We start from the raw sequence: 25029 nt of genomic DNA, 5'->3' as shown, positions 1-25029 counted from the left end.
TGGTGTTCATATGAAAAAATATTGTTATCTCTATTCCTTCCAAATAGATGAATGGCCATATCAACATGGGGTTTACACCAGTAGACTACTTATGATGGTTCTGAATGAAAACAGTGACAATTGTACATCCAGTATGGCTGCCACAATGAAAACAGTGACAATTGTACATCCAGGATGGCTGCCACAGTGAAAACAGTGACAATTGTACATCCGGTATGGCTGCCACAATGAAAACAGTGACAATTGTACATCCAGTATGGCTGCCACAATGAAAACAGTGACAATTGTACATCCAGGATGGCTGCCACAATGAAAACAGTGACAATTGTACATCCAGTATGGCTGCCACAATGAAAACAGTGACAATTGTACATCCAGGATGGCTGCCACAATGAAAACAGTGACAATTGTACATCCGGTATGGCTGCCACAATGAAAACAGTGACAATTGTACATCCGGTATGGCTGCCACAATGAAAACAGTGACAATTGTACATCCAGTATGGCTGCCACAATGAAAACAGTGACAATTGTACATCCAGTATGGCTGCCACAATGACTCTCTTGACAATGTTGTCACTATTTCACCTGAATTGATGATTATTGGCATGGGTTTTTTTTAACCAAGAAGAATTTGATGTCTGCTTGGTCCTAAATGAAAATCATGCTAATCACACAGCCATTATGGCCAGCACAGCAGCTAATTTGAAAATCTTACCACTGAAGAATATCAGGGATACTTTCAATGTTCAACAGTTAAAAGGAAGAAATGGTCTTATCTTAAATTCCTGGGAGTTCATTCTGGCCATTAGAGCATCAGTTAAGGGATGAGTCCAACTGCAAACTGGACAGCCACAGATCTGCCATTGCATAATGTGCTGGGAGATCTGGGTCCATGCAGTTTGTTAGGGGTATTCAAATCTTAAACTTATCCATCCTTTTGCAAAGGTTCATTTGTCAGTGTGCAGTTCAGACAGGTCTGCTTTAAATCTAAGGCCAAAAAAGTCTCCAATTTCAAAACCAGCAGTTTTCAGGATAAAAAAAAGTATCGTCTCAAAATCACATCTTTACTGCAGTATTTTTAAAAAAGTTAACATTTTTTATCACTGCAGGACTGTGTAAAGATAACACTCTACTGACTGGAAATGTAATACATAAATGTTTACTTGTAATCTTCATAGTGGGCCATGGACCTTTGATCTCAACAAGTTGCCCTCTGGTAAAAGATAAGTGGATTGGAATATTTTTCTTCATAAATAAATAACTCTTAAAATATCTATGTAATTTCTAGATAGCCATCTAAGTTGCAAACCACTTTAGTTGTATCAAAGTTAGCCCTTACCTATGCTTGCTTTTATCTTGTGTTTTTAAATCCTGAAGGCCACTTACAGTACAGTGAATTCACAAAATGTTTTGCATATAATAATAATTCAACTGAGATTAGAGGACAAGTCACAGAAACTAGTACAGGGTTATATACACTAAAGGGAACTCAGAGATGCCTTTAGAAAACCACCACCAATGGACAATTTTACTACATTAACTGAAAAACAAAACAAAATTACATAAAACGTCTGATTAAATGTTTGTCTTATAAGTTTAAAGTAGTGATATTTTTTTAGATTTGAGTGGTACATTTACTTGAAAGTTAGCATATGAAAACTGAGTCTGAATAGCATATTGAAAGCCTAATCATTTTTTATTTGCATTTGTGAATTTATACAGCTTTTAGTTTACTTCACCATAAGGTCTATGATCTATTATGAGTCATCCATTATCAGTCATCTGTCATGAATCATCCATTATCAGTCATCTGTCATGAATCACCCATTATCAGTCATCTGTCATGAATCACCCGTTATCAGTCATCTGTCATGCATCATCCATTATCAGTCATCTCTCATGCATCATCCATTATCAGTCATCTGTCATGAATCATCCATTATCAGTCATCTGTCATGCATCATCCATTATCAGTCATCTGTTATGCATCATCCATTATCAGTCATCTGTCATGAATCATCCATTATCAGTCATCTGTCATGCATCATCCATTATCAGTCATCTGTCATGAATCATCTGTTCATTTTTGCTATTGGCAGCTTCTAAAACTCAGCTCAACAGAATTAATTTAACCATTATTCAGATTGTTAAATTTATGCTGATCTACATTCAGATATGACCACCATTACTTAAAAACATAAGAAGAAAAAAACTTCAACCAACTTCTCAAGAAACAATTAGCAGAATTTGACCAAGTTTGATAGAAAGCATCCTGGAAAGAAGGTCTTTTAAATTTGTTTAAAAAAAATTGCCAAGCCACAATCACATATATCAGTGATCTGCTGAGGCTCCTTGGATAAAGTAATTCTCCTTTAGCTAATACTCATTTATATTATTCTCAGTTCTCAATACTTATCTCCTATATGTAGCCTCATCATATATCTTAATTCATAACAGACTGACCTGTTTCAACATTTGCAGGTCTGTCCATGAAATATCTTGCTTTGATTGGTTCTATTCCAAGGATGAAAACAAAAACTATCTACTTGAATCAGTGTTTCTTTATTTGGTGGACCAATATATGGGACTAGAATCAGACAAGGCTACTAAAGTAGTGTCTGAACCTATTTCCAACTCCCTGATGATATGCCAGTGTGGATTCCAGTCATAACTTGAGTACTTTGATATGCCAGTGTGGATTCCAGTCATAACTTGAGTACTTTGATATGCCAGTGTGGATTCCAGTCATAGCTTGAGTACTTTATATCAAAGAAGCTCAGGGTATCCATACCTGGCCCTGTATTAAAAATGAAGACATTTCCAGATATGAAATTTAATCTTGTGATAGTGGATATTTTTTTTCTTCTATTTTTTTTACTGAAATAAAATGTAAATATCACTTTAAATTGTGTCAGTAAAATTTAGATCCATTACATACGTCTTCAAATAATTTTTTAAAATTTTTTTTGAAAATAAACCTACAGCATGAAACAAAATGGTATCATATGGATTCCAAAGTCTGAGAATTTGATATTTCTTGTTAACAGATTAACCCCTATCAACGACTTTACGGGGCAGGAGGTAGTAGCCTACTGTCGAGCTCTGTAGCGTCATGGTCATGCATGATACACTAGAGTGGGTGGTATTATAGAAAGGCAGACAGATGTAGCTCTACAATGATACCAAATAATCTGGAATATCTAGTTGTACTACAAAATACAGATAGAAAAACCTCATTTTTTGAACCCGACTTTTTTTAACCCAAAATTTGCCCGTGGTCGGAATCCAATTTTATGTCCGGATTTTAGACTTTTTGGTCTCAAATCTAAGGCAAACCAGTATGAACTGCAAACAGACAGATGAGCCTTTGCAAAAGTAGGATAAGATGGGCATTTGGAATAAAGAGTGGTCTCCATACAAAAATAACTCCAACTTTTACCCTTTTGCTCATGCAGGAGTCAAATAGCCAATGAAAAACGATGTTTCTAACACAGCTAGGCAGTATGTTATTGAAAGATGATCGGGGATTTGGTGTTTTCGGATCTATTGAGAAATAGCTTTCAAAATGTGTTTCCTACTTGATTTTCAGATGAAAATTACAAAAAGCTCCAGGGGTTAATGTGTTAAGTGAAACATATATTCAAATAAAAATAGCTTAATTACATTCATAATTCATGCAAAATATGTAAGTATAAGTTAATTCTTCTATTACAGATAAAAAAAGGAGCGAAGTGGTTTACAAAAAGATATATACTGTATGTACTCGCTCATAAGTCATCTCCAGATGCAAACTGCACAGACCCAGATATGGCATTGCATAACATGCTGGCAGATCTGGATCTATCCAGTATGTTAGAAGTAATCTGTAGAACAAACAACATAGACTCTCATCTGCCAGTGAATTATTCAGTGGCAGATCAGGGTATATGTTTGCAGTTGGATTTGACTGATAAGTGAATATAAATGGAACTTTATTGATCAGCAAAGTTTTCAGCCAATGCAGAGGTTTTACTTTCATTGCAATTTTCATTATAATTAATGTAGTAATGATGTCGAAATAAATGGCATCAGTATGACTTCATATCTTTTGCAAATAGAAATATAAAGATGCATGTAAATAAATAAAGGCAGTTTGGAGTACAAATCCAGTCCAGTATAGTAATGTATTAGATGCATGTAAGCCCCCATGGCATGACAAACCTATCTCTTTAGACTGTCGAGGAGAGATGCATTGTTATGTAATTCTAGCCCCAGGCGCAGCATCTCTATTTAGTCATAATTAAATTGTTACATAACTGAGAAAATTAAAATAAATATACTAGTATCTCTGCATCAGATATAAAAACATAATGATTTTGTGTCTCATCTTTCAATAATAGTAATTATTCCTTGGCATAAGATTGACTTAGTGATCACTTGTGGCTTAATTTGTCAATACTCCCTTGCCTACCTTGAATGAAATTTAATAGAATGAATACTTGTGGCTCATCATCATTGTCAAGCCTTGTATACCTTGAGAAGCTCGATAGTGATCACTTGTGGCTCATCATCATTGTCAAGCCTTCTTGCATACCTTGAGAAGCTCGATAGTGATCACTTGTGGCTTATCATCATTGTCAAGCCTTCTTGCATACCTTGAGAAGCTCGATAGTGATCACTTGTAGCTCAATTTGTCAATACTCCCTTGCTTACCTTGAATGAAATTTAATAGAATGAATACTTGTGGCTCATCATCATTGTCAAGCCTTGTATACCTTGAGAAGCTCGATAGTGATCACTTGTGGCTCATCATCATTGTCAAGCCTTCTTGCATACCTTGAGAAGCTCGATAGTGATCACTTGTGGCTCATCATCATTGTCAAGCCTTCTTGCATACCTTGAGAAGCTCGATAGTGATCACTTGTGGCTTATCATCATTGTCAAGCCTTCTTGCATACCTTGAGAAGCTCGATAGTGATCACTTGTAGCTCAATTTGTCAATACTCTCTTGCCTACCTTGAATGAAACTTAATATAGTGATCACTTGTGGCTCGTCATCATTGTCAAGCCTTCCTTTCATACATTGACAGAAGCTTAGTAGTGATCACTTGTGGCTTAATTTGTCAGTACTCCCGTGCTTACCTTGAATGAAACTTAACAGAGTGATCACTTGTGGCTCGTCATCATTGTCAAGCCTTCTTGCATACCTTGAGAAGCTCGATAGTGGTCACTTGTGGCTCATCATTATTGTCAATACTCCCTTGCTTACCTTGAATGAAATTTAATAGAATGAATACTTGTGGCTCATCATCATTGTCAAGCCTTGTATACCTTGAGAAGCTCGATAGTGATCACTTGTGGCTCATCATCATTGTCAAGCCTTCTTGCATACCTTGAGAAGCTCGATAGTGATCACTTGTGGCTCATCATCATTGTCAAGCCTTCTTGCATACCTTGAGAAGCTCGATAGTGATCACTTGTGGCTCATCATCATTGTCAAGCCTTCTTGCATACCTTGAGAAGCTCGATAGGGATCACTTGTGGCTCATTATTATTGTTTAGCTTTCCCTACCCAACTTTGACAGAAGCTCAACAGAGTGACCACTTATGGCTCATTATAATCGTTGAACCTGATATGGCAGAAGCCTGACATAGCGATAACTTTGGTGTCTGCATGTCTATAGGTATGTTTGTCCATCCATTCATCCATTGATACCCTTCATTAAGCTCAGTGTTAAAATCTTTAATTAAACTCAATGCAACTGTCTTTTTTTTAGTTTACTTTTCTGTATGTCTTTTGTAGCTAAACAAAATGTGTGTTCAACAAAAAGTTGGTCTCTTGTTTTTCAAGATAAGCAATATAATACAATCATTGTTTTTTAACCAATAAATACCCATTTTTGGCCAGCATGCACTCATCATCATCATCATTATCAGTCTCATGACCTAGTGTGGTCGTTAAGGCGCTGTGCTACTGAACATCTGACCAGTTCCCTCCACTTGTCTCGATCATGTGACAATGCCTGTGTCTCCGCAAAACTTTTCCTGGTCCATTCTGTGATGTTGTCAGTCCACTTTTTTCTTTGTCTACCTCTCCTTCTGCCACCCTGGACGCTACCCTGCAGGACTGTTGTGGATAGACTGTTGGCTCTAGTGACATAGCCATACCATTTCAGCTTTCTCTTTTTGATGGTGGTGAGGAGGTCCTCATATTGGCCTACTTCGCGCCTGATGGTGTTACGCACTTCTTCATTTGTGATGTGGTCCATGTAAGAGATGCCAAGGATGGTTCTGTAGCATCTCATTTCAAGTGACTGGACTTTTCGTTGTAATTCTGCTGTCAGGGTCCATGCCTCACATGAGTACAAAAAGACTGAGATGACTAGAGCTTGCAATAGTCTGATTTTAGTTTTCAGACAGATATTCTTGTCTCTCCAGATGGGTCTTAGCTTTGACATAGCTGCCATTGTTTGTGCTGCTCTTGACAAAATTTCTGCTCTTGATCCCTCTTCAGTGATTATGGAACCAAGATATTTGAACTGGCTCAGTGTTTCTAGTTCATGTCCTCTGACTTTAATCTTGGCTGAGATTTGTTTGCCACTATTTGTCATCAGTTTTGTCTTCTCAGCGCTTATCTCCATGTAAAATCTGGAAGATGTTTCATCCAGGTTCTTCACTAAGGTGGCAAGCTCGTCTTCACTGCCTGCCAGCCCATCAATGTCGTCTGCAAAGCGGAGGCTGGTGATGTTACGCCCTCCAATGCTGACTGTCCCACAGTGGGTTTCCAGGGCTTCGCTCATGATGGGCTCTAAGTAGATGTTGAAAAGCGTGGGTGACAGGAGACAGCCTTGACGCACTCCCACTGTTGTCTGGAACCAGTCCCTCACAGCACCTTGGGCAATTACTGCACTGGTAGCCTTGGCGTACAGCTGCTTGATGGTATTGGTTAACTTTTGACCCATGTTATACTTCTTCATTGTGGCCCACAATGCCTCATGCTACACTCTGTCAAAGGCCTTTTTGAAATCTATGAACACATGATAGATATCTTGTTGGTGTTGCGAGTACTTTTCACACAGAACCCTGAGATTGAATATTTGTTCTGTTGTGCTTCTTCCACTCCGGAACCCGGCCTGTTCTTCAGCGATTATTTCTTCTGCTTGTGGTTTCAGTCTGTTCAAGATGATCTTCAGCATTACCTTACTAGCATGGCTGATCAAACTGATAGTTCTGTAATTTTGGCACAGCTGGAGATTGCCTTTTTTGGGAAGTGTTATAATCAGTGACTGGGTCCATTGTGTTGGCCATTCACCTGTCTGCCAGATCTTGTTGCAGATTTTTGTTAGTAGCTCTTTCACTGATTCTCCCCCATTCTTGATAAGTTCAGCTGGGATGTTGTCTACTCCAGCTGCCTTCCTATTCTTCAGTGCTCTTATTGCTGACTCCACCTCTTCTTTGAGAATGGGGAAGTCATCATCATTTGAGGAGTTTGGAACTTCTAGCACCTCTGGGTCTCCTGTGGACTGATGGTTGTAGAGTTCTTTGCAATACTCAGTCCATCTTTCTGCAATGTCACTTGCTTCTGTGAGTCATTTTCCATTTTTGTCTTGAATGGTACTGACTCTTGGTTGTTTCTGTCTGGTGAGGTCTTTCACAATTTGGAATGCCTTTTTGCTGTTATTCTTTATTAGACTGTTCTCCATTTCTGTGCACTTTTGTCCAATCCAATTTTCTTTTGCTTTGCTCAAGTTTTTTCTGATATTCTTGTTTATTTCTCGGTACTTCAATGGCCCTGTTGTGTGTCTGGTGCTTTTTAGTTCTCTTCGGGCATCACACAACTTCAGAATCTCTTCTGTAACCCAGGGTTTTTTCTTCGGGCGATGGAGGCCAATGATGTCCTTGGCAGCTGCTGTCATGACTGTGTTGAAGGTGTCGTCATCTCATTGACATCACCATCCATCACAAGGAGTGGGGCAAATTTTCCTCCAATTGTGGCTTGGAATGACTTGCAGATGGTAGGGTCCTTCAGTTGTTCAAGGTTGAATTTGAGCCTGATGTTCTTTGGCTTGTTAATTTTCTTCAGCCTCACTTGGAAGTTCATAATCACAAGGTTGTGATCACTCCCAACATCAGCACCTGGGAATGTCCTTGTTTTTGCTCTATTGATGCCAGATCGGTAACGGTTTTGAACCAGTATGTAGTCAATGTGGTTGTGATGGGTTCCATTTGGTGAGTGCCATGTCCAGCATCGTGAAGCTTTATGTTGTCCCAGGGTGTTGGCTAGTACCAAGTTGTTGTAGCTTGCGAACTCGAGCAGCCATCTCCCTCTTTCATTGGTAAGCTCATTGCAAGAAGATCCACAATGTACTTCCCAGTCTTTTAGAGCATCTTTGCCAACTTTGGCATTCCAGTCTCCTTGGACAATGAGGATATCTTTCTTACTGACCATGTTTAGAATACCCTGTAGCATGCACTAGCAGATAGCAAATTACAATTATTGCTTTTTTGTAGCAGTAAGCAATATCAGCATCTGTATTTATGATTCTTTAAGTCGCATGCATATACAAAGCAGGTAGTACATTGGTATGTGCTTAATATACACTTTAGACAAAATCTTGGTACTGATATCAAAATTATGTTTTAGACCGTGTATATTACTATACAAAATAAATTACTGTTCTTTATAACACTGTTAACTGCATCCACAAGAGTGTCTTGTATTATAAGTCAGTCACACTAATACTGAGGCACATTTAACAAGGCCGTCATAATAAGCATGGAGACATCGAATGAAGGGTTTTGTCTATGTATGATCATGTTATGGTTGGTTCTGATCAGCCAAAAACTAAAATAAGGTCAAATAAATTAATTAGCAATAATGAAAATAACTAAAGCAATTAATTAGGATCTCAGACAATATCGGCTTAATAGGAAAGACATGGTATACTGAGGTACTTTATAATTACGACTGAACCATTCATTGTATATGGGATTTAAATATGTATCTTTTATGTCATCAGCCAGTAACAATCTGCTCTTTGTGCTTTGCATGCTAATAGTCAATTTTTGAACACATTTTCATACATTCATTTGCATGTCTGATTTGGCATAATGACATTTTTGATCATCAAAGAGATGCCTGAATGGTTTTTATATGCCATGATCTGTTTATTTTATTGTAGCTAATGGGTGGAAATCCTTCTGAACTTTTCAGTTTATTATGTGTTTTCACACTTGTCTAGAGAATGGTCAATAACTTCTTTATAATCAATGACTAATATAAGGTCATAATATAGTCACATCAGTTTCACTGCCAAAATCAATAGTTTGGTCTTATCGTTGATGTAGATATTTGGACCCTTCACTTTTTAGAAAATATATTTTCAAAAATTTTTTGTTTTGAATTGTACTTTGAACTTTTTAACATCATTACATTTTTTAAACCCACAATATCAAAACATAAATTAAGAAATGTTTTACCCATGTTAAAAAATTGTTTTATTGATATGATAACTACCAGACCATGACATTACTTTGTTTACCCTGAATTGTTGCATGTATTAAATAAAACATGATCATCCAGTTCCATAAACAAAGCAGTCAACATCTTGGACACCAGCATTTCACAAGTTTTATTTAGTGTCATATTCACCCTTGACTACCTTATTCACATTGGACCTAATGGAGCATTTTCACGAGTTTTATTTAGTGTCATATTCACCCTTGACTACCTTATTCACACTGGACCTAATGGAGCATTTTCACAAGTTTTATTTAGTGTCATATTCACCCTTGACTACCTTATTCACATTGGACCTAATGGAGCATTTTCATGAGTTTTATTTAGTGTCATATTCACCCTTGACTACCTTATTCACACTGGACCTAATGGAGCATTAAAAATAACTTTTTTCCTCTGATTCAGGTGAAGTGATTTAGCTCATTTGCATATTTGGGGGAAACTTTGCCATAATGTGAAGTTGTAATGTTGAAATAGTTTGAAGCATTTTGGAATTTAATGTCCAAGAATTGAAGCTCAGGGCATTTCTAAAACAATCCTGATTTGTATGATAATGAAATAAAGGTACTTAAATACTTTTTTTCTAGCAACCCTATTATGAACTTTAACCCATGCTCTTATCATGCCAAAGTATCATTAATATTATATCCAACAATATTCTGTGTAACATTTCATCTTCATGAATATTTTCATCCATTTTGTGTCCATGACTGACCTTATGGGCTAGGGTTATGAGATAATAATAATAACAATAATAATAATATTAATAATAATAATAATAATAATAATAATAATAATAATAATAATAATAATAATAAATAATAATAATAATAAAGACTTTATTTAGAGAAGGTAACTTAATTAGTTACAGAACTAATCTACCTTGAGGCCTTTTATCTGTTATGTACAATATATACAGTATATACAACATGATGTGAAGAGTCTGGCTTGACAATAAATAATTAAGTAATTTTAAAATTCAAAGTATCAAGCCTGGAACACATTCACAGGCATCAGTGAAAACATAAACATATATAAAACATAAAATATAATCCTGCATTGAAATATTCAGCTATGAAAATGATGTAAAATTACAGAAAAGCAGGTGGTATTTTTTGTACTAGAACTATTCAATTTTCTAAAGATTTCATCCATTTTAGACATTGTGAAAAGATGAAATGCTAGGAGCCTGCCTTATGTCACTAGAAATGTTGTTCCATACCAGTGGACCAGTATATTGAAAACTTTTTTTAAACAATTCCTTCTTTGGCCTTGGTATAATGTAATTTTTTCTTCTTATGGACCTTAAATTTGGAGTGCCATCAGCATCTCTTTGGTGAAAGATATTGCTTAGATAGACAGGAATGTCTTTTCTGGATACTTTATACATCAGTTTGGGCTTTCTAAGAAATATTCTTTCATGTATTGTTAAAATCTTTATATTATTCATTGCATCCTGAAAATTGTCTATACTTTGATCTAGAATTAAATGGCAAGCCCTCTTTTGGAGTCTTAAAAGTGTTGTTTTGTTTGAATTAGAGGTATTACCCCAAATTACATTACAGTAGTCCAGATATGGCTGAATATAACTTTTATAAAAGATGACCCTATACTGAAGAGGAATGTATGTTTTGATTTTCCTCAGTAGCCAAAGATAAGAGTTAACCTTTTTTGAAATATGTTTAATGTGAATAGACCAAGTAAGATTGTTATCCACAAATACACCAAGAATTCTATCTTGAGAGGTCATATTGAGGCTCACATTGTCAAATAGAACCTGGAGTTTGTCGCTATCTAGCCTTGCTCATTTTTGTTGTGTTGTAACTTGTAGGGCTTTCGTTTTTTCTGTATTTATGATCATACTGTTTTTCTTGCACCATACTTGAAGTCTTCTGAGAGCATCTTATAAGTTATTTTCAAGTACTGTTTTGGTTTTACCAATCTCAGACAGTGTAGTATCATCTGCATAAAGGTCAGTGGAAGAAATTGAAGTTCCAATCTTAAGAGGTAAATCATTGATAAATAGTATGAATAAGAGAGGCCAAAGGATAGAGCCTTGTTGTTGTTGATGTTGTAGGGTTTAACGCCATTTTTCAGCACACGATAGGCTATACATGGCGGCCAGTATTAATGGTGGAGGAAGAACCCGGGAAATCCCCGGAAAGAACCACCGACCCTTGAGAAGCTACTGGCAAGCTTTCTCACATATCCACATTGGCCGAATCCGAGACTCGAACCCATGCAGACAGAGGTGAGATGGCAGTGATCCGTAACAGAGAGCGCTTTAGACCACTCAGCCACTCGGGGCCCCGATAGAGCCTTGTGGTACTCCACAATTAATATTTTTACTTTCAGAAAGTTGACCATTTAAAGATACTTTTTGCACTCTATCGGTTAAGTAAGAAGTAAACCAGTTTAGGGAGTTTTCACTGCATTGACAGATTTTTAGTTTTTCAAGCAAAATTTCATGGTCTACAAGATCAAAAGCTTTACGAAAATCAACCATAATAGTGCCTACCATTTCTCCTTGATCTAATGCTTTCAGTCATTTATCAATCAAAGATACAAGTGCAGTTTCACAGGAGTGATTCTGGCGAAAGCCAGACTGATTATCATGAATAAGATTATAAGTGTTTAAATAGTTGAGAAAAGAATCATGTACATGTTTTTCTAGTAATTTGGAGAGACAATGAAGGATAGAGATGGGTCTGTAGTTATTCAAGATGCATAACACATTCAGACATAAGGTTTTAGTTTTTTATTTGTATGGTTATACCTGGTTCACACACCTAACCCACCCTGTCTGTTTGGGCTAAGCTATATCATATTGGACTGTAAAACCAGGATGTTCTTCCTTCATGTGCCCCTCAGATAAGTAAAGTCAAGGTCATTTGACAATGCAAAACACATCTGTTTGAAAGCATGAGCACAGGCAAGACATAATTCCCTGGAATTAAAATAGTTTTACTGTAGCAAACATTCCTTGAGGTAATGCAATTGTAAACCCTAACAAATTTCAACATTAAAGACAAACCTTTTGAAAAAAAATACATAACCTGCTAAATAGTTACAATTGATCCACCCAGTTTAATTTTCAGCTGCAACTGTGGCATCAACATTTTGAATGAAACATTATCAAACAAAATCCTGTAGAGCTATATTAAAAGCATTTTTATTAACTCACTTGTGGCCATTAGGACATTGAATGAGGAGCTTAAGGCATGACACTGTATCCATTAGGCTTAGTGCTTATTACCATTCTTGAGGCATGACACTGCATCCATTAGGCATGGTGCTTATTACCATTCTTGAGGCATGACACTGCATCCATTAGGCTTAGTGCTTATTACCATTCTTGAGGCATGACACTGCATCCATTAGGCATGGTGCTTATTACCATTCTTGAGGCATGACACTGCATCCATTAGGCTTAGTGCTTATTACCATTCTTGAGGCATGACACTGCATCCATTAGGCTTAGTGCTTATTACCATTCTTAAGGCATGACACTGCATCCATTAGGCTTAGTGCTTATTACCATTCTTGAGGTCACATAGAATATGGATGAATATCTTCAGTTTCTCAGTTTACCAATTCAGTATTGAGTGAGATCTTACATCTCATTGGATGAGCTTGTTGTTACCATGGAAGTAATATTTTATTTCCTTCATATTTTTATCAGACTTGGAATTCATGTAGGATCAAGATATCAAAGAAATTCATTAAAATCCACATGTTATAGTGAGGTAGGTTTTGGATCTAATTGAGTGAGCTTGTTACCCCCCGCCCCCCACAAGAGATCATACTTATGATTTGCTTTCAATTAAACTTTAATTTTGACAAACTTTTACACAAGTTCAGTTAGGAATGACATTTATGAATATTACTGAGGTCATCATTCATTTAATTGACTAAGTATGTCAACAATCGGGTATTTATATTTCTCATCCGATTGTGATCAAACTTGGTAAATAGGTTGATATAATCAGGTTATTAAAGATGTTTTATTATTAGCATCCACGTATTCAAGTGTATTTACAGAGCTTCTTACCACAGAAAAGGTATTTCTGACTTCATTTTTATCAAACTTGGTAAATAAACTAATGTCATCAGCATGTTGGACAAGTTTTTTTATGAGCAGGACAGAGTTTTTAACCACTCTAGAGACTGTTTGATAGAATTTTTTATCAAATTTGCTGGGCATATATCATCAGTTTAATGGTTGAGTATGTCATTATAAGTGAGATACATGCATATTAATTATCTGATTTTGCATCTGATTGGCTGTCAGCTTGTAAATTATATTTATGATATGTTTTCATCAGACTTGTTAATCAATTGTACATCAAGATGAAAATCTACAGATTAAGTAATCTTGAATCCTACTGGCTGAACATTTTACAACTCTGGAGACCAAAATGTCATGGGACATTTTTTTATAGATTGAGACAGTTGTTGTTGTTGGAGGGTTTAACGCCATTTTTCAGCACACGATAGGCTATACATGGCGGCCAGTATTAATGGTGGAGGAAGAACCCAGGAAAACCCCGGAAAGAACCACCAACCCACGAGAAGCTACTGGCAAGCTTTCTCACATACCCACATTAGCCGAATCTGAGACTCGAACCCAGAGATTGAGACAGACATTCCCAACTAGGTGAGTAATTATAATGTAAGAGAAAAGAAAATCAGCATTGATTTAGGATCATCTGTTTGCAGTGGCAACATTGCAAAATGTAAAATAAATCCCTTATCACAAATCATAGAAGTCTTCCATTTGGTACATTTTCATATTGATGAAATGGAAAATATTTTGCATCTTGTTGTATACTAAGTCTGGTTAATATCTTTCTGGGGAAAACATGCCATTTATCTTGGCAGCAATATGGAACCCAAAATGTCTGTAGATTTGCCAATGGTTGATGTCATATATGAAAGAAGATTGATTGAAATGTAGAACATTATGCAGCATGCTTAAAGCAGCAACACAATGTTAGGTCCATTGGGGATGTTACCTATAAATGATATATTATATATGTGAAGTGACAAATTTTATGTCGATCTAACAAGAATACATTAGTTGAGACCAGAGAACCATTAATTAGATTTATGGAGACAAGAGCATATCATATTGCCATACTACCGTATACGGTAATGTCCTTTAGAGGAAGAATTTTTGTTCCTAATTAAACATTTGTTTATACAGCAGCCAGGTGGACTATTAGGGACAAGGAAAACTTCATTTTCATGGTAAAGTTGTCACAATTGAGAGAACGCAGAAACTCTGTTACTCAAACTACCAGGTCAAGCTGACCCTGACTTTGGCGCCTCAGGAAAAAGGTGGCAGAGATATTTGATTCTGATTGGTTACGTTGAATAAGGGGCGTGTTTCCCACACAAAATTTTCTAGCTTTTAAAATCGCCACATCGGAAATTCTAATCAGTCTAAGCTTTTCCTATAAGTGGAAACACAAAAAGTAGGACTCCGGGGATTTGCAAGAAATTCTCGTAAAAAGAACAGTTGTCCAAAGGGGACTATTGTCGAAAGGAACCGACGAACTAATTTACCAATTAGAGGGAGGAACGTTGAAAGCAAAGGGAGAAAATAGCTCCTGAGATGTATGAGACGTATTATCCTGAGACACAATATGCTGGGACATATGATGTGATGTTATTCTGAGACGTATACTGAGAAGAATAGAGAGAAGTGCAGTGGGACGTACAATCCTGTGATGCAATCCTGCGACGTATTAATTTCTGAAACGTATTCTGAGAGTATCCTGAGACAGATGGTGGAAAGTATCATCGTGAGATCCAAGGGTCTGAACAGCTAGAGAGGAAGCAAAACAGACTGGGGACGAGCAGGTTATGAAATCGTACAAGACGTTGACTTTGATTGTCCACTCGATCCTATGATGAACTAAATCTATCAGTAAACACATCGGCTATTTTATTTAAATCTATTTGCTTTTTCTTTGTATTTCAGTGAAAGTTAAATTTCTAAAAGCAGAGTACATTCCTGATGTAATGAATTTTCACAGTGTTTGTATGTAATTGATTAAATTGTTTGTTTACATGTATGGGGACTCGTGTTGGTTTGTTTTATATACCTGCTCAGATCTCTATCTATTTCACCTATAAGTTTCACCACTTATATTTGTATTTACTCGAACCGGGCAATAACATCGAGGGCGGTTAACCCCTAGATAACGAAAACCAAATTTTGGAGGGACAATTCTTCCTCCGTTTACAATATGACAGTTTGTATTGTTGTTGTTGTTGTTGTGGGGTTTAACGCCATTTTTCAGCACACGATAGGCTATATATGGCGGCCAGTATTAATGGTGGAGGAAGAACCCGGGAAAACCCCAGAAAGAACCACCGACCCACGAGAAGCTACTGGCATGCTTTCTCACATACCTACATTGGCTGAATCTGAGACTCGAACCGGCGCAGACAGAGGTGAGATGGCAGTGATCCGTAACGGAGAACGCTTTAGACCACTCAGCCACTCGGGGTCCCTGACAATTTGTATGCTGAAGATGTAGTGATGGCATTAAATGTATGGCAGCATGATTGTTTGTGTTTACTTCATTGGGTAAGAAGGGGTAATATATTATCAGGTATCAGGGGTAAGCTATTATCAGATATCAGGAGTAATATATTATTATATATCAGGGGTAAGATATCAGATATCAGGGGTAATATATTATCATGTATCAGGGGTAAGATGTCAGATATCAGGGGTAATATATTATCACATATCAAGGGTAAAATATTATCAGGTATCAGAGGTAAGACATCAGGTATCGGGGGTAAGATATTATGAGATATCAGGGGTAAGATATCAGATATCAGGGGTAAGATGTCAGATATCAGGGGTAATATATTATCATGTATCAATGGTAAGATATTATCAGATATCAGTGGTAAGATATCAGATATCAAGGGTAAGATGTCAGATATCAGGGGTAATATATTATCAGGTATCAGGGGTAAGATATTATCAGGTATCAGGGGTAAGATATCAGATATCAGGGGTAATATATTATCATGTATCAGGGGTAAGATGTCAGATATCAGGGGTAATATATTATCAGGTATCAAGGTTAAGATGTCAGATATCAGGGGTAATATATTATCAGGTATCAGGGATAATATATTATATATGCACAGTTGAATCATGCTGCAGTGTCTTGTATATGTTTTTAGCTCTACTAGTCTTAGAACATCAGAGTTTATGTGATTGCCTTTGTCCAGAATCCATTAGTACAAGTTTTTTATTCAGAGTTACTGGGAGGAAAAGCTACTGGGAGGAATGGCACAAAACTTTATAAACACATTCATCCCATAATCTAATTGATCTTACATGAAAATGGTGCTTTATTTCCACAATGGCAGCCATCTTGAAAATCTTTGTTACTGTAGCAACATGTACTCCTGAGTAGATCTATATATCGATGCAATTTGCAGTGAAGGACTTCTTACAGTGTCTTGTTGGATCTAAATGAAAATGGTGCCAGTCTGATGTGCAATATGGTTGCCATCAGAGCTGGGTGCCACAAAAAATGTAAGCCTCATTATTTCAAAACATACAGTGATTCATACCACGGTATATCGCAATTATGTTAGGGACCAACAATTTGGGGCAGGATCCCAACACTTTTTTGTTTAATTTCCATCTTTTAAATGCTGGAAAAATATCTTGGTCTGATTTGTAGCAAAATAACACTATATTATATCCATGATATTATTTGGAAAAATATTAGACTGTAATTATCTTGAAATAAAAGAAAAAAAGATATTTCAGCTCAAAAGAAAATCAATGCCCCCACCTCAGAAATTAAATGGCCAGTACCTTATGCAAGCAGTAGATGAATTTGCTCATGTATGTTAATTGTTGTACAAGTTGAATCTACAAGCTGTAACTCAATGGGATAATTAACTCATTAACCCCTAGACAGTTTTGTGATTTTTGCCTGGAATGGGAGATGCAATAGGAGGTTACTTCTGAATAAATCCATATACATCTGCTTCCAAGAGATTTAGTAGGATGCATAGATGTGCTAGAAATGTCATTTTTAATTGGCCATTTCACTTGCATGTGTTCAGAAGGGTAAAAGTTGGAGTGGGGTTTTTTTTGCTTGTATTTTTTTCCTTTTTTTTTTCTTTGCTTATTGAACCCATCCTTTTCATGCACTGGCCACTTTTTACTCCAAATCCTCAACTTATCCTACTTTCTGCAAAGGTTAATCTGTCTGTGTGCAGTTCAAACCAGTTTGCCTTAGATCTTAGGCCAAAAAGTCTAAAATCAGGACACAAAATCTGTATTTTGTAATGTGAGTAGAAAGTCCAGATTATGTGGTATCATTGTACAGTTGTCTGCCTTTCTGTAATACTACCCGCTTTTGTTATCTCAAATGATCTTGACATTATCAGAAGTTGGATACAACTGCCATGACTCATAAACACAGCTTCAAGAATTTAATGGGATAAGCTTACTATATATAGCCGATACTGGGAAAGACAACCTGTCAACTTTTAGAGAGTCTATTGATAAAAATAGGAAGTGTTGATAATGAAGCCTGTAACAGTTTACTAGCTACACTATTAGGCAGGGAAACTTTGAGTAGGATACCAACACTGGGGCATGATATTTATCAGAAAAGGCCAGTAGATATAAAACACACTCAACAAACAAGAAAATATTTAGTCACAGGATTTGAGAAATTATGTAAAGTAGACAAGTGTGCTTGTGAAAATTGTATAATGATTTACAGTCTTACAAAGATTGTTCATAAAACATTCCATTTGGCCACCATGTTGACATGCATAACATATGTCAAATATGAATTCAAGGATCATAAATATAATTATGTTTATTCACCATTAATTTGTAACAGATATAACTATCTTTCTAAAAAAAAGGATAATATATTAAAACTATTCTATCATGAATAATGAAAACATGCTGTTAATATCGTTAAAGTCATATCAAGATTCCTCTTGAGTTTTCATACATTCCCTATTGATGGAAACTACCAACATAGCAGTATATTGAAAAAATACCATGGAAAAGTAAACCAATATACTGTTAATACAGTGAAACTCTAGCTACCATGGTGGCCATCTTGAAAATCAATATACTGTTAATACAGTGCAACTCTAGCTACCATGGTGGCCATCTTGAAAATCAATATCCTGTTAATACAGTGCAACTCTAGCTACCATGGTGGCCATCTTGAAAATCAGTATACTGTTAATACAGTGAAACTCTAGCTACCATGGGCCATCTTGAAAATCAGTATACTGTTAATACAGTGAAACTCTAGCTACCATGGTGGCCATCTTGAAAATCCTACTGCTACACTTCCTGGGATTTTCAACAAATGACTTCTTATAGTTGCAAATTTATAAGTTATTGAATAAATTTGGTGCCTCTTTGACATTTAATATGGTCACCACAGGGGATATCTTGATCATTTTTTATTGCTAATCCTGCATGGACGGACATAACAGCATTGGGTTTGCATTGAAAACTACCGATGATATGTTTTGATCCTAAAAGGAAATTATGAATTTGAATATTGCTGCTATAATGGCCTTTTTCAAATTCTTGTTTTCTCATCTCCTCCAGAATGTATTGTTAAATCATGATAGGGTTGTCACTAAAAGCATTGTATTGTGTTAAATCATGATGGGGTTGTCACTAAAAGCATTGTATTGTTAAATCATCACGGGGTTGTCACTAAAAGCATTGTATTGTTAAATCATGATGGCGTTGTCACTAAAAGCAATGTATTGTTAAATCATGATGGGGTTGTCACTAAAAGCACTGTATTGTTAAATCATCACGGGGTTGTCACTAAAAGCATTGTATTGTTAAATCATCATGGGGTTGTCACTAAATGCATTGTATTGTTAAATCATCATGGGGTTGTCCTTAAAAGCATTGTATTGTTAAATCATCATGGGGTTGTCACTAAAAGCATTGTATTGTTAAATCATCATGGGGTTGTCACTAAAAGCATTGTATTGTTAAATCATCATGGAGTTGTCACTAAAAGCATTGTATTGTTAAATCATCATGGGGTTGTCCCTAAAAGCATTGTATTGTTAAATCATCATGGGGTTGTCACTAAAAGCATCATACCCCTCAAGGGACTCTTGTTATATTCAGGCAAGGTAATACTGCTTGGGAAAATTGAGTAATCATGGAAACTGACATGGATGTTATTAGAAGATTGTGGTTTGGGAGAAAGAAATCTAAATTATTTGGGAACTACTTTTTTGTGTAAGAGGATAGGAATTATCAATATGGAAAAGAAGACTGATGTGGAAATAAATGTCATAGAAGAAAGTATTATTTTCTTTCAACATAGCAGTCCTTTCATTTATCAAAGTATGTCATTTTATAACCTCTAACAGATCAAAAGCCACTGTTTTAATTAACATTATGTAATGGTTGGTTTTTCTTCCTCTGTTCCATTTCTGGCTGTCATCCAGTAGTACTGTTCTGTGATCATTTTAGATGTACTGAGCGGTCCAGACAGGGGGATAGATAGCAATCATTACAACAGTAGTAAATATCTAAAGGAGATGTGTATAATAAAAAGGTCTGAGTACAAAAGTCTGCAAGATGTATGTCAGATCTTTATGTGTGGGCAAGAATCTGAAAAGAGTACATGCTAACCAAGGCTATGAAACTTGTGTAGCACTGTAATGACGTAAAATATATTCAGGCTTTTTGTAACCTATAATGATTGTTGTTGTGAGCTTAACGTCCATTTTTCAGCGGAGGAAGAGCATGGAGAAACCAGGGAAGAACCACTAATGCTCAGGAAAGCTACTGGAAAGTTTTCTCACATACCTTCATAGGTTGAGCCCAATATTCAAACCCACAAGGACTGTGAGAGATGAAAATGGCAGTGATTGATAAAGGCAAGTGTTTTAGACCACTTGGCCACACCTTATTATGAAACTCAGATGACTTACAGAAAGCCATGCATATACTGGTACCTCATACTTACAGAAAACCATACATATACTGGTACCTCATACTTACAGAAAACCATACATATACTGGTACCTCATACTTACAGAAAACCATGCATATACTGGTACCTCATACTTACAGAAAACCATACATATACTGGTACCTCATACTTACAGAAAGCCATGCATATACTGGTACCTCATACTTACAGAAAACCATACATATACTGGTACCTCATACTATCATGATATAACAATGAAACTGCATTGATTCATGACTATTTCCCACCATTCATTGAAGATTTTTCAAAAAATAAATTAATAAATAATCCCCAAACCGTATAATAATTGAATAGTGACAGGCATGATAATTGTGAGTTTTGCACTTTATATCATTTCTTCCTTGTATGATGGTGGCCAAGTGGTCTAAATTGTGTTCCTTTATCAATCACTGCTATCTCACTTCTGTCTACATTGACTAAAGTCTCTGGCTCGGTCACTGTGGTTGTGCCAGTAGCTTCCCATGTCAGTGGTTCTTACTGTGGTTTTCTCCATCAATTATACTGGACACCATGGCCTGTCTTGTGCGGAGAAATACCGTTAAATCCAAAACAACAGCAACATCATGTATGACTATTTGTTATCTTTAATGATTATTACAAGTGATCAGTGCTCATCAGATTTTTAATGATTATTACAAGTGATCAGTGTTTAGATTTTTAATGATTATTACATGTGATCAGTGCTCAGATTTTTAATGATTATTACAATTGATCAGTACTTAGATTTTTAATGATTATTACAAGTGATCACTACTTAGATTTTTAATGATTATTACATGTGATCAGTACTTACATTTTTAATGATTATTACAAGTTATCATTGCTCAGATTTTTAATGATTGTTACAAGTGATCAGTACTTAGATTTTTAATGATTATTACAAGTGATCATTGCTCAGATTTTTAATGATTATTACAAGTGATCATTGCTTAGATTTTTAATGAATATTACAATTGATCAGTGCTTAGATTTTTAATGATTATTACAAGTGATCAGTACTTACATTTTTAATGATTATTACAAGTGATCAGTGCTTAGATTTTAATTGATTATTACAAGTGATCAGTGCTCAGATCATCAATGAATGCTACAAGTGATCAGGGCTCAAATCAACACGAATTCCAATCACTAAAGATGCTGATATAATAATGATTTCTGGAATGCCTTACCTATCTTCTATTGAATTATCCAAGATGATAGTAATAATAATAATAATCAATAATGAATGTTGTAACATTTTTTTCTCGACAAACAGACCCAGAAATCAATGAAATAACAATGTTGTATTGTGATCCCTTTGGTAGCAATTTGTTTTCAAGTAAGTTACCATTCTACCATTCATCAGAAATTATAATTTAAATCAAAAGTCAAAATTATTCGCAAACAATCATTCTTGACAAGTTTTAAAATACGTATGTGTTTTAATTGTAGAGGAAGAAATCATTACTGCTAAATGTTGTAAACACTAAAAAAAAAGTATTGTTATGATCAAATCAATACATTTAGGAACTGGAACATCACTTTGCATTATTGTAATTTTTTAATATAAAATTTATCAAAATTGTGTAATTATAGGAATCAAAAAATTCCTTTAAGTCATTCTTAAAATAGATATAAATCAATTTTGCCTTTAGGATAAATAGGTGTCTACATACATATGAAATTCCACTATGGTAGTTTCAGAGATATATTAAAAGTCTCATAGTAATTTCTTAAATCCAGAAAATATATATAGTTCTTGACTTTTTACTTCATTGTCTTTTTGCTTGGCAATAATTTTCTTAAGTTTGAAAAAAAGAAACACAGTATGTATATATCTCTGTCAATTTTGTCTATTTCTTCATAAAAATAAGAATGAAATTTTGAAGTGCATAGAATTAGACAACCTCAGTAAATTTATATTTCACCAGAATATATAGTTGGTTGTTATTCCTGTTAAAAACATACCATATATGCTTGCTTATAAGTCGAGTCAAATCGCTGATTGCTCCAAACCAACTGTACAGATCCAGGTTGCTATTAATGATAATAATAATGAGGACTTTTTATAACGCCCAATCTTTAGAAGCTCTAAGTGCTTTACAACATTAGACAACACCTATAAGATAAAAAAACATGTATGATTACAAAAACAAGCACCATTAAATTAGAAAATTAGCAACGTCTGAAGGCACTGTAGCGGCATAATGTATCCAGTTTCACCTCAAACTGAGATTTTACATTTATTACAATGCTTCAGATAACATCAACATTTTTGTTAGAAGTAGAGATGCTGGCAAGGATGCAAAATCACTTTTTAATTTTAAAATTTTGGACATGAAAACCTGATTATTCTTGAGGAAAAGAAAGAGTTGATAAATTCCTAAACTATGTAGTCATAGAACACTATATAATTGATTAACAAGTGCATTGACAATATGGCCTCTCCAGACTGGTGGTATCTGATGGCATTGGAATTACTAGACAGGTTTTTCTGTACTCTGATTAAATACTCACATTTTGAATCCTACAAAATCCAGATTAGCATAGCAACTAGTACGATTGACTTCTCACTTTTCTTTTCTTATAGCCATCAACACAAACATCTGAAAGAAATGTAAACTCAATTCCATTCATCAAGAGATTGAATCCCAATGTATTGAAGATTTTCTATTCAGCTGCATAATATCAACTGTACGGCTAAGAATGTTGTCAACCACATTATGTGTTCAGAATATTCTAAATAAAATGCAGATGAAATAAAATGTGAATTCCAGGTCTGACTCAAACAGTGCTCTTGAGATAAGAAACAAAATGTGAATTCCAGGTCTGACTCAAACAGTGCTCTAGAGATAAGAAACAAAATGTGAATTCTAGGTCTGACTCAAACAGTGCTCTAGAGATAAGAAACAAAATGTGAATTCCAGGTCTGACTCAAACAGTGCTCTAGAGATAAGAAACAAAATGTGAATTCCTGGTCTGACTCAAACAGTGCTCTAGAGATAAGAAACAAAATGTGAATTCCAGGTCTAACTCAAACAGTGCTCTAGAGATAAGAAACAAAATGTGAATTCCAGGTCTGACTCAAGCAGTGCTCTAGAGATACATATTGTGGAAAGCTGTTGTGTAAAGATATATGCAGAATGAATTTTACACTTCACTCATTATCAAAGTTAATCTTTCCAAAGATTCAAATTCAGCTGAGAAGGCCTTACAAGACACTTGCAGGACCAGATCAGTACAAGAGGTGTCTGGGGTTTCCAGATCCCCTCCCAGTCTTAGAAAGAAAGAAACCATACACAAACACAAACACAGTCCCTTGTAGTTTGAAATTTGACCTTCATTTGATCCTTGTGCAAGTTTACTGGGAATTATGAACATTTTGAGTAAATAGACACAAGACTTTTGCTTTTGGTGCCCTTTCAAGGAAAGTCAGGCCCTTTTTGAAATTTTGGAGACCCCCTCCCCCAACACGTTTTACCTGAACCAGCCCTCAGAAGTACTATCATACAAAGAAATTTGAAAGAGAGCTGATGGTAGTTATCAACTCAATGTATTTATGTGTTGTTTTAAAAAGAAATAGATGTTTCTCCACCTATATAAAATCCTTTTTACTTTCCTTGCTAATTTTAACATTTTCAATGTGACATGTTTAATTCATGGAAATCAGTTGGCAAAGTGGTTTGTGGAATTTCTTTGCTGTTAAAATAGCTGATTCAGAAAAAAGGGAGAATATTCTTATATTACAAAAATAAATTAGTTTAGGATTGCAGTTAAAGAGTTTAATGTATACCTATAATGTTCAGATGATAGATGTAGGAATACATATACATGCTTACTGGTGCAGATAAGGACTGAATAACTTTTATTAAGTCCTTTTGTTCAACATTTCTGATTTCATAATGATTCATGCAATGAAAAGATATTTGGTGGAAACTGCAGTATCTCAGAGGTTGACAGTTGCCTGTCTTGCATTTAGTGGGTTTTATGTTTCATTCTGGCCTGGACAAATCCAGGTCAGCTGCACTGGTAGGCCTTTGGGTATGGCATTATTTCCCTTTTTTGCTAGTAAACACCTTTCAACCATGAAGACATCTGCTAAGCGTTTGTGTCTCAATTTTGTTATTATATATCAGCCCTTACAAAACTAGGCCACTTTGATCCATATATTGTGCTTAATTGATTTTTTTATGAACAGTACATGTATACTTTGATACCATATGCTGACAAGAAACTCAGAATGGACAAACTAAAGTACTAAATCCATCTGACCTCGGATGCGGGAGATCATGGGTTGGAACCCTGGTCGAGTCATACCAAAGACTTATAAAAATGGTATTAAAAGCTGCCTCACTTGGCACTCAGCTTTAAGAGGTTAATTGTTAGGACAGGTCAACCTGGTGTCAGGATAATGTTACTGGGTGGGACATCGTGTTACATTTCTGCGGCATGATGACTCAGTGCTAGACATCACTATAAACTGTCACACTG

The 25029-nt window shown here is 35.7% G+C and overlaps 1 protein-coding gene across 4 annotated transcripts in view; it reads left to right on the top strand.

Moving 5' to 3' along the window:
* LOC149787571 (protein deacetylase HDAC6-like) overlaps window positions 1-25029 on the top strand; it is a 548042-nt gene that overhangs the window by 415511 nt on the left and 107502 nt on the right. The window contains exon 34 of one of the 4 annotated variants that reach the window (XM_089973730.1): window positions 23129-24958. The exons of the other annotated variants lie outside the window; for them this stretch is intronic. Within the exon in view, the coding sequence (XP_089829856.1) occupies window positions 23129-23159 (31 nt within the window). The 3' untranslated portion in view covers window positions 23160-24958. Of the gene's footprint in view, window positions 1-23128; window positions 24959-25029 lie in introns of those variants that run through there. 4 annotated transcript variants of the gene reach the window in all.

This window comes from Sinohyriopsis cumingii, chromosome 11, assembly GCF_028554795.1.
Source record: "Sinohyriopsis cumingii isolate HCF-2022 chromosome 11, ASM2855479v2, whole genome shotgun sequence".
In the NCBI taxonomy this organism is placed as follows: Eukaryota; Metazoa; Mollusca; class Bivalvia; order Unionida; family Unionidae; genus Sinohyriopsis; species Sinohyriopsis cumingii.
The sequence above is the reverse complement of the archived record's forward strand: the minus strand, read 5'-3'. Positions and strand labels throughout refer to the sequence as shown.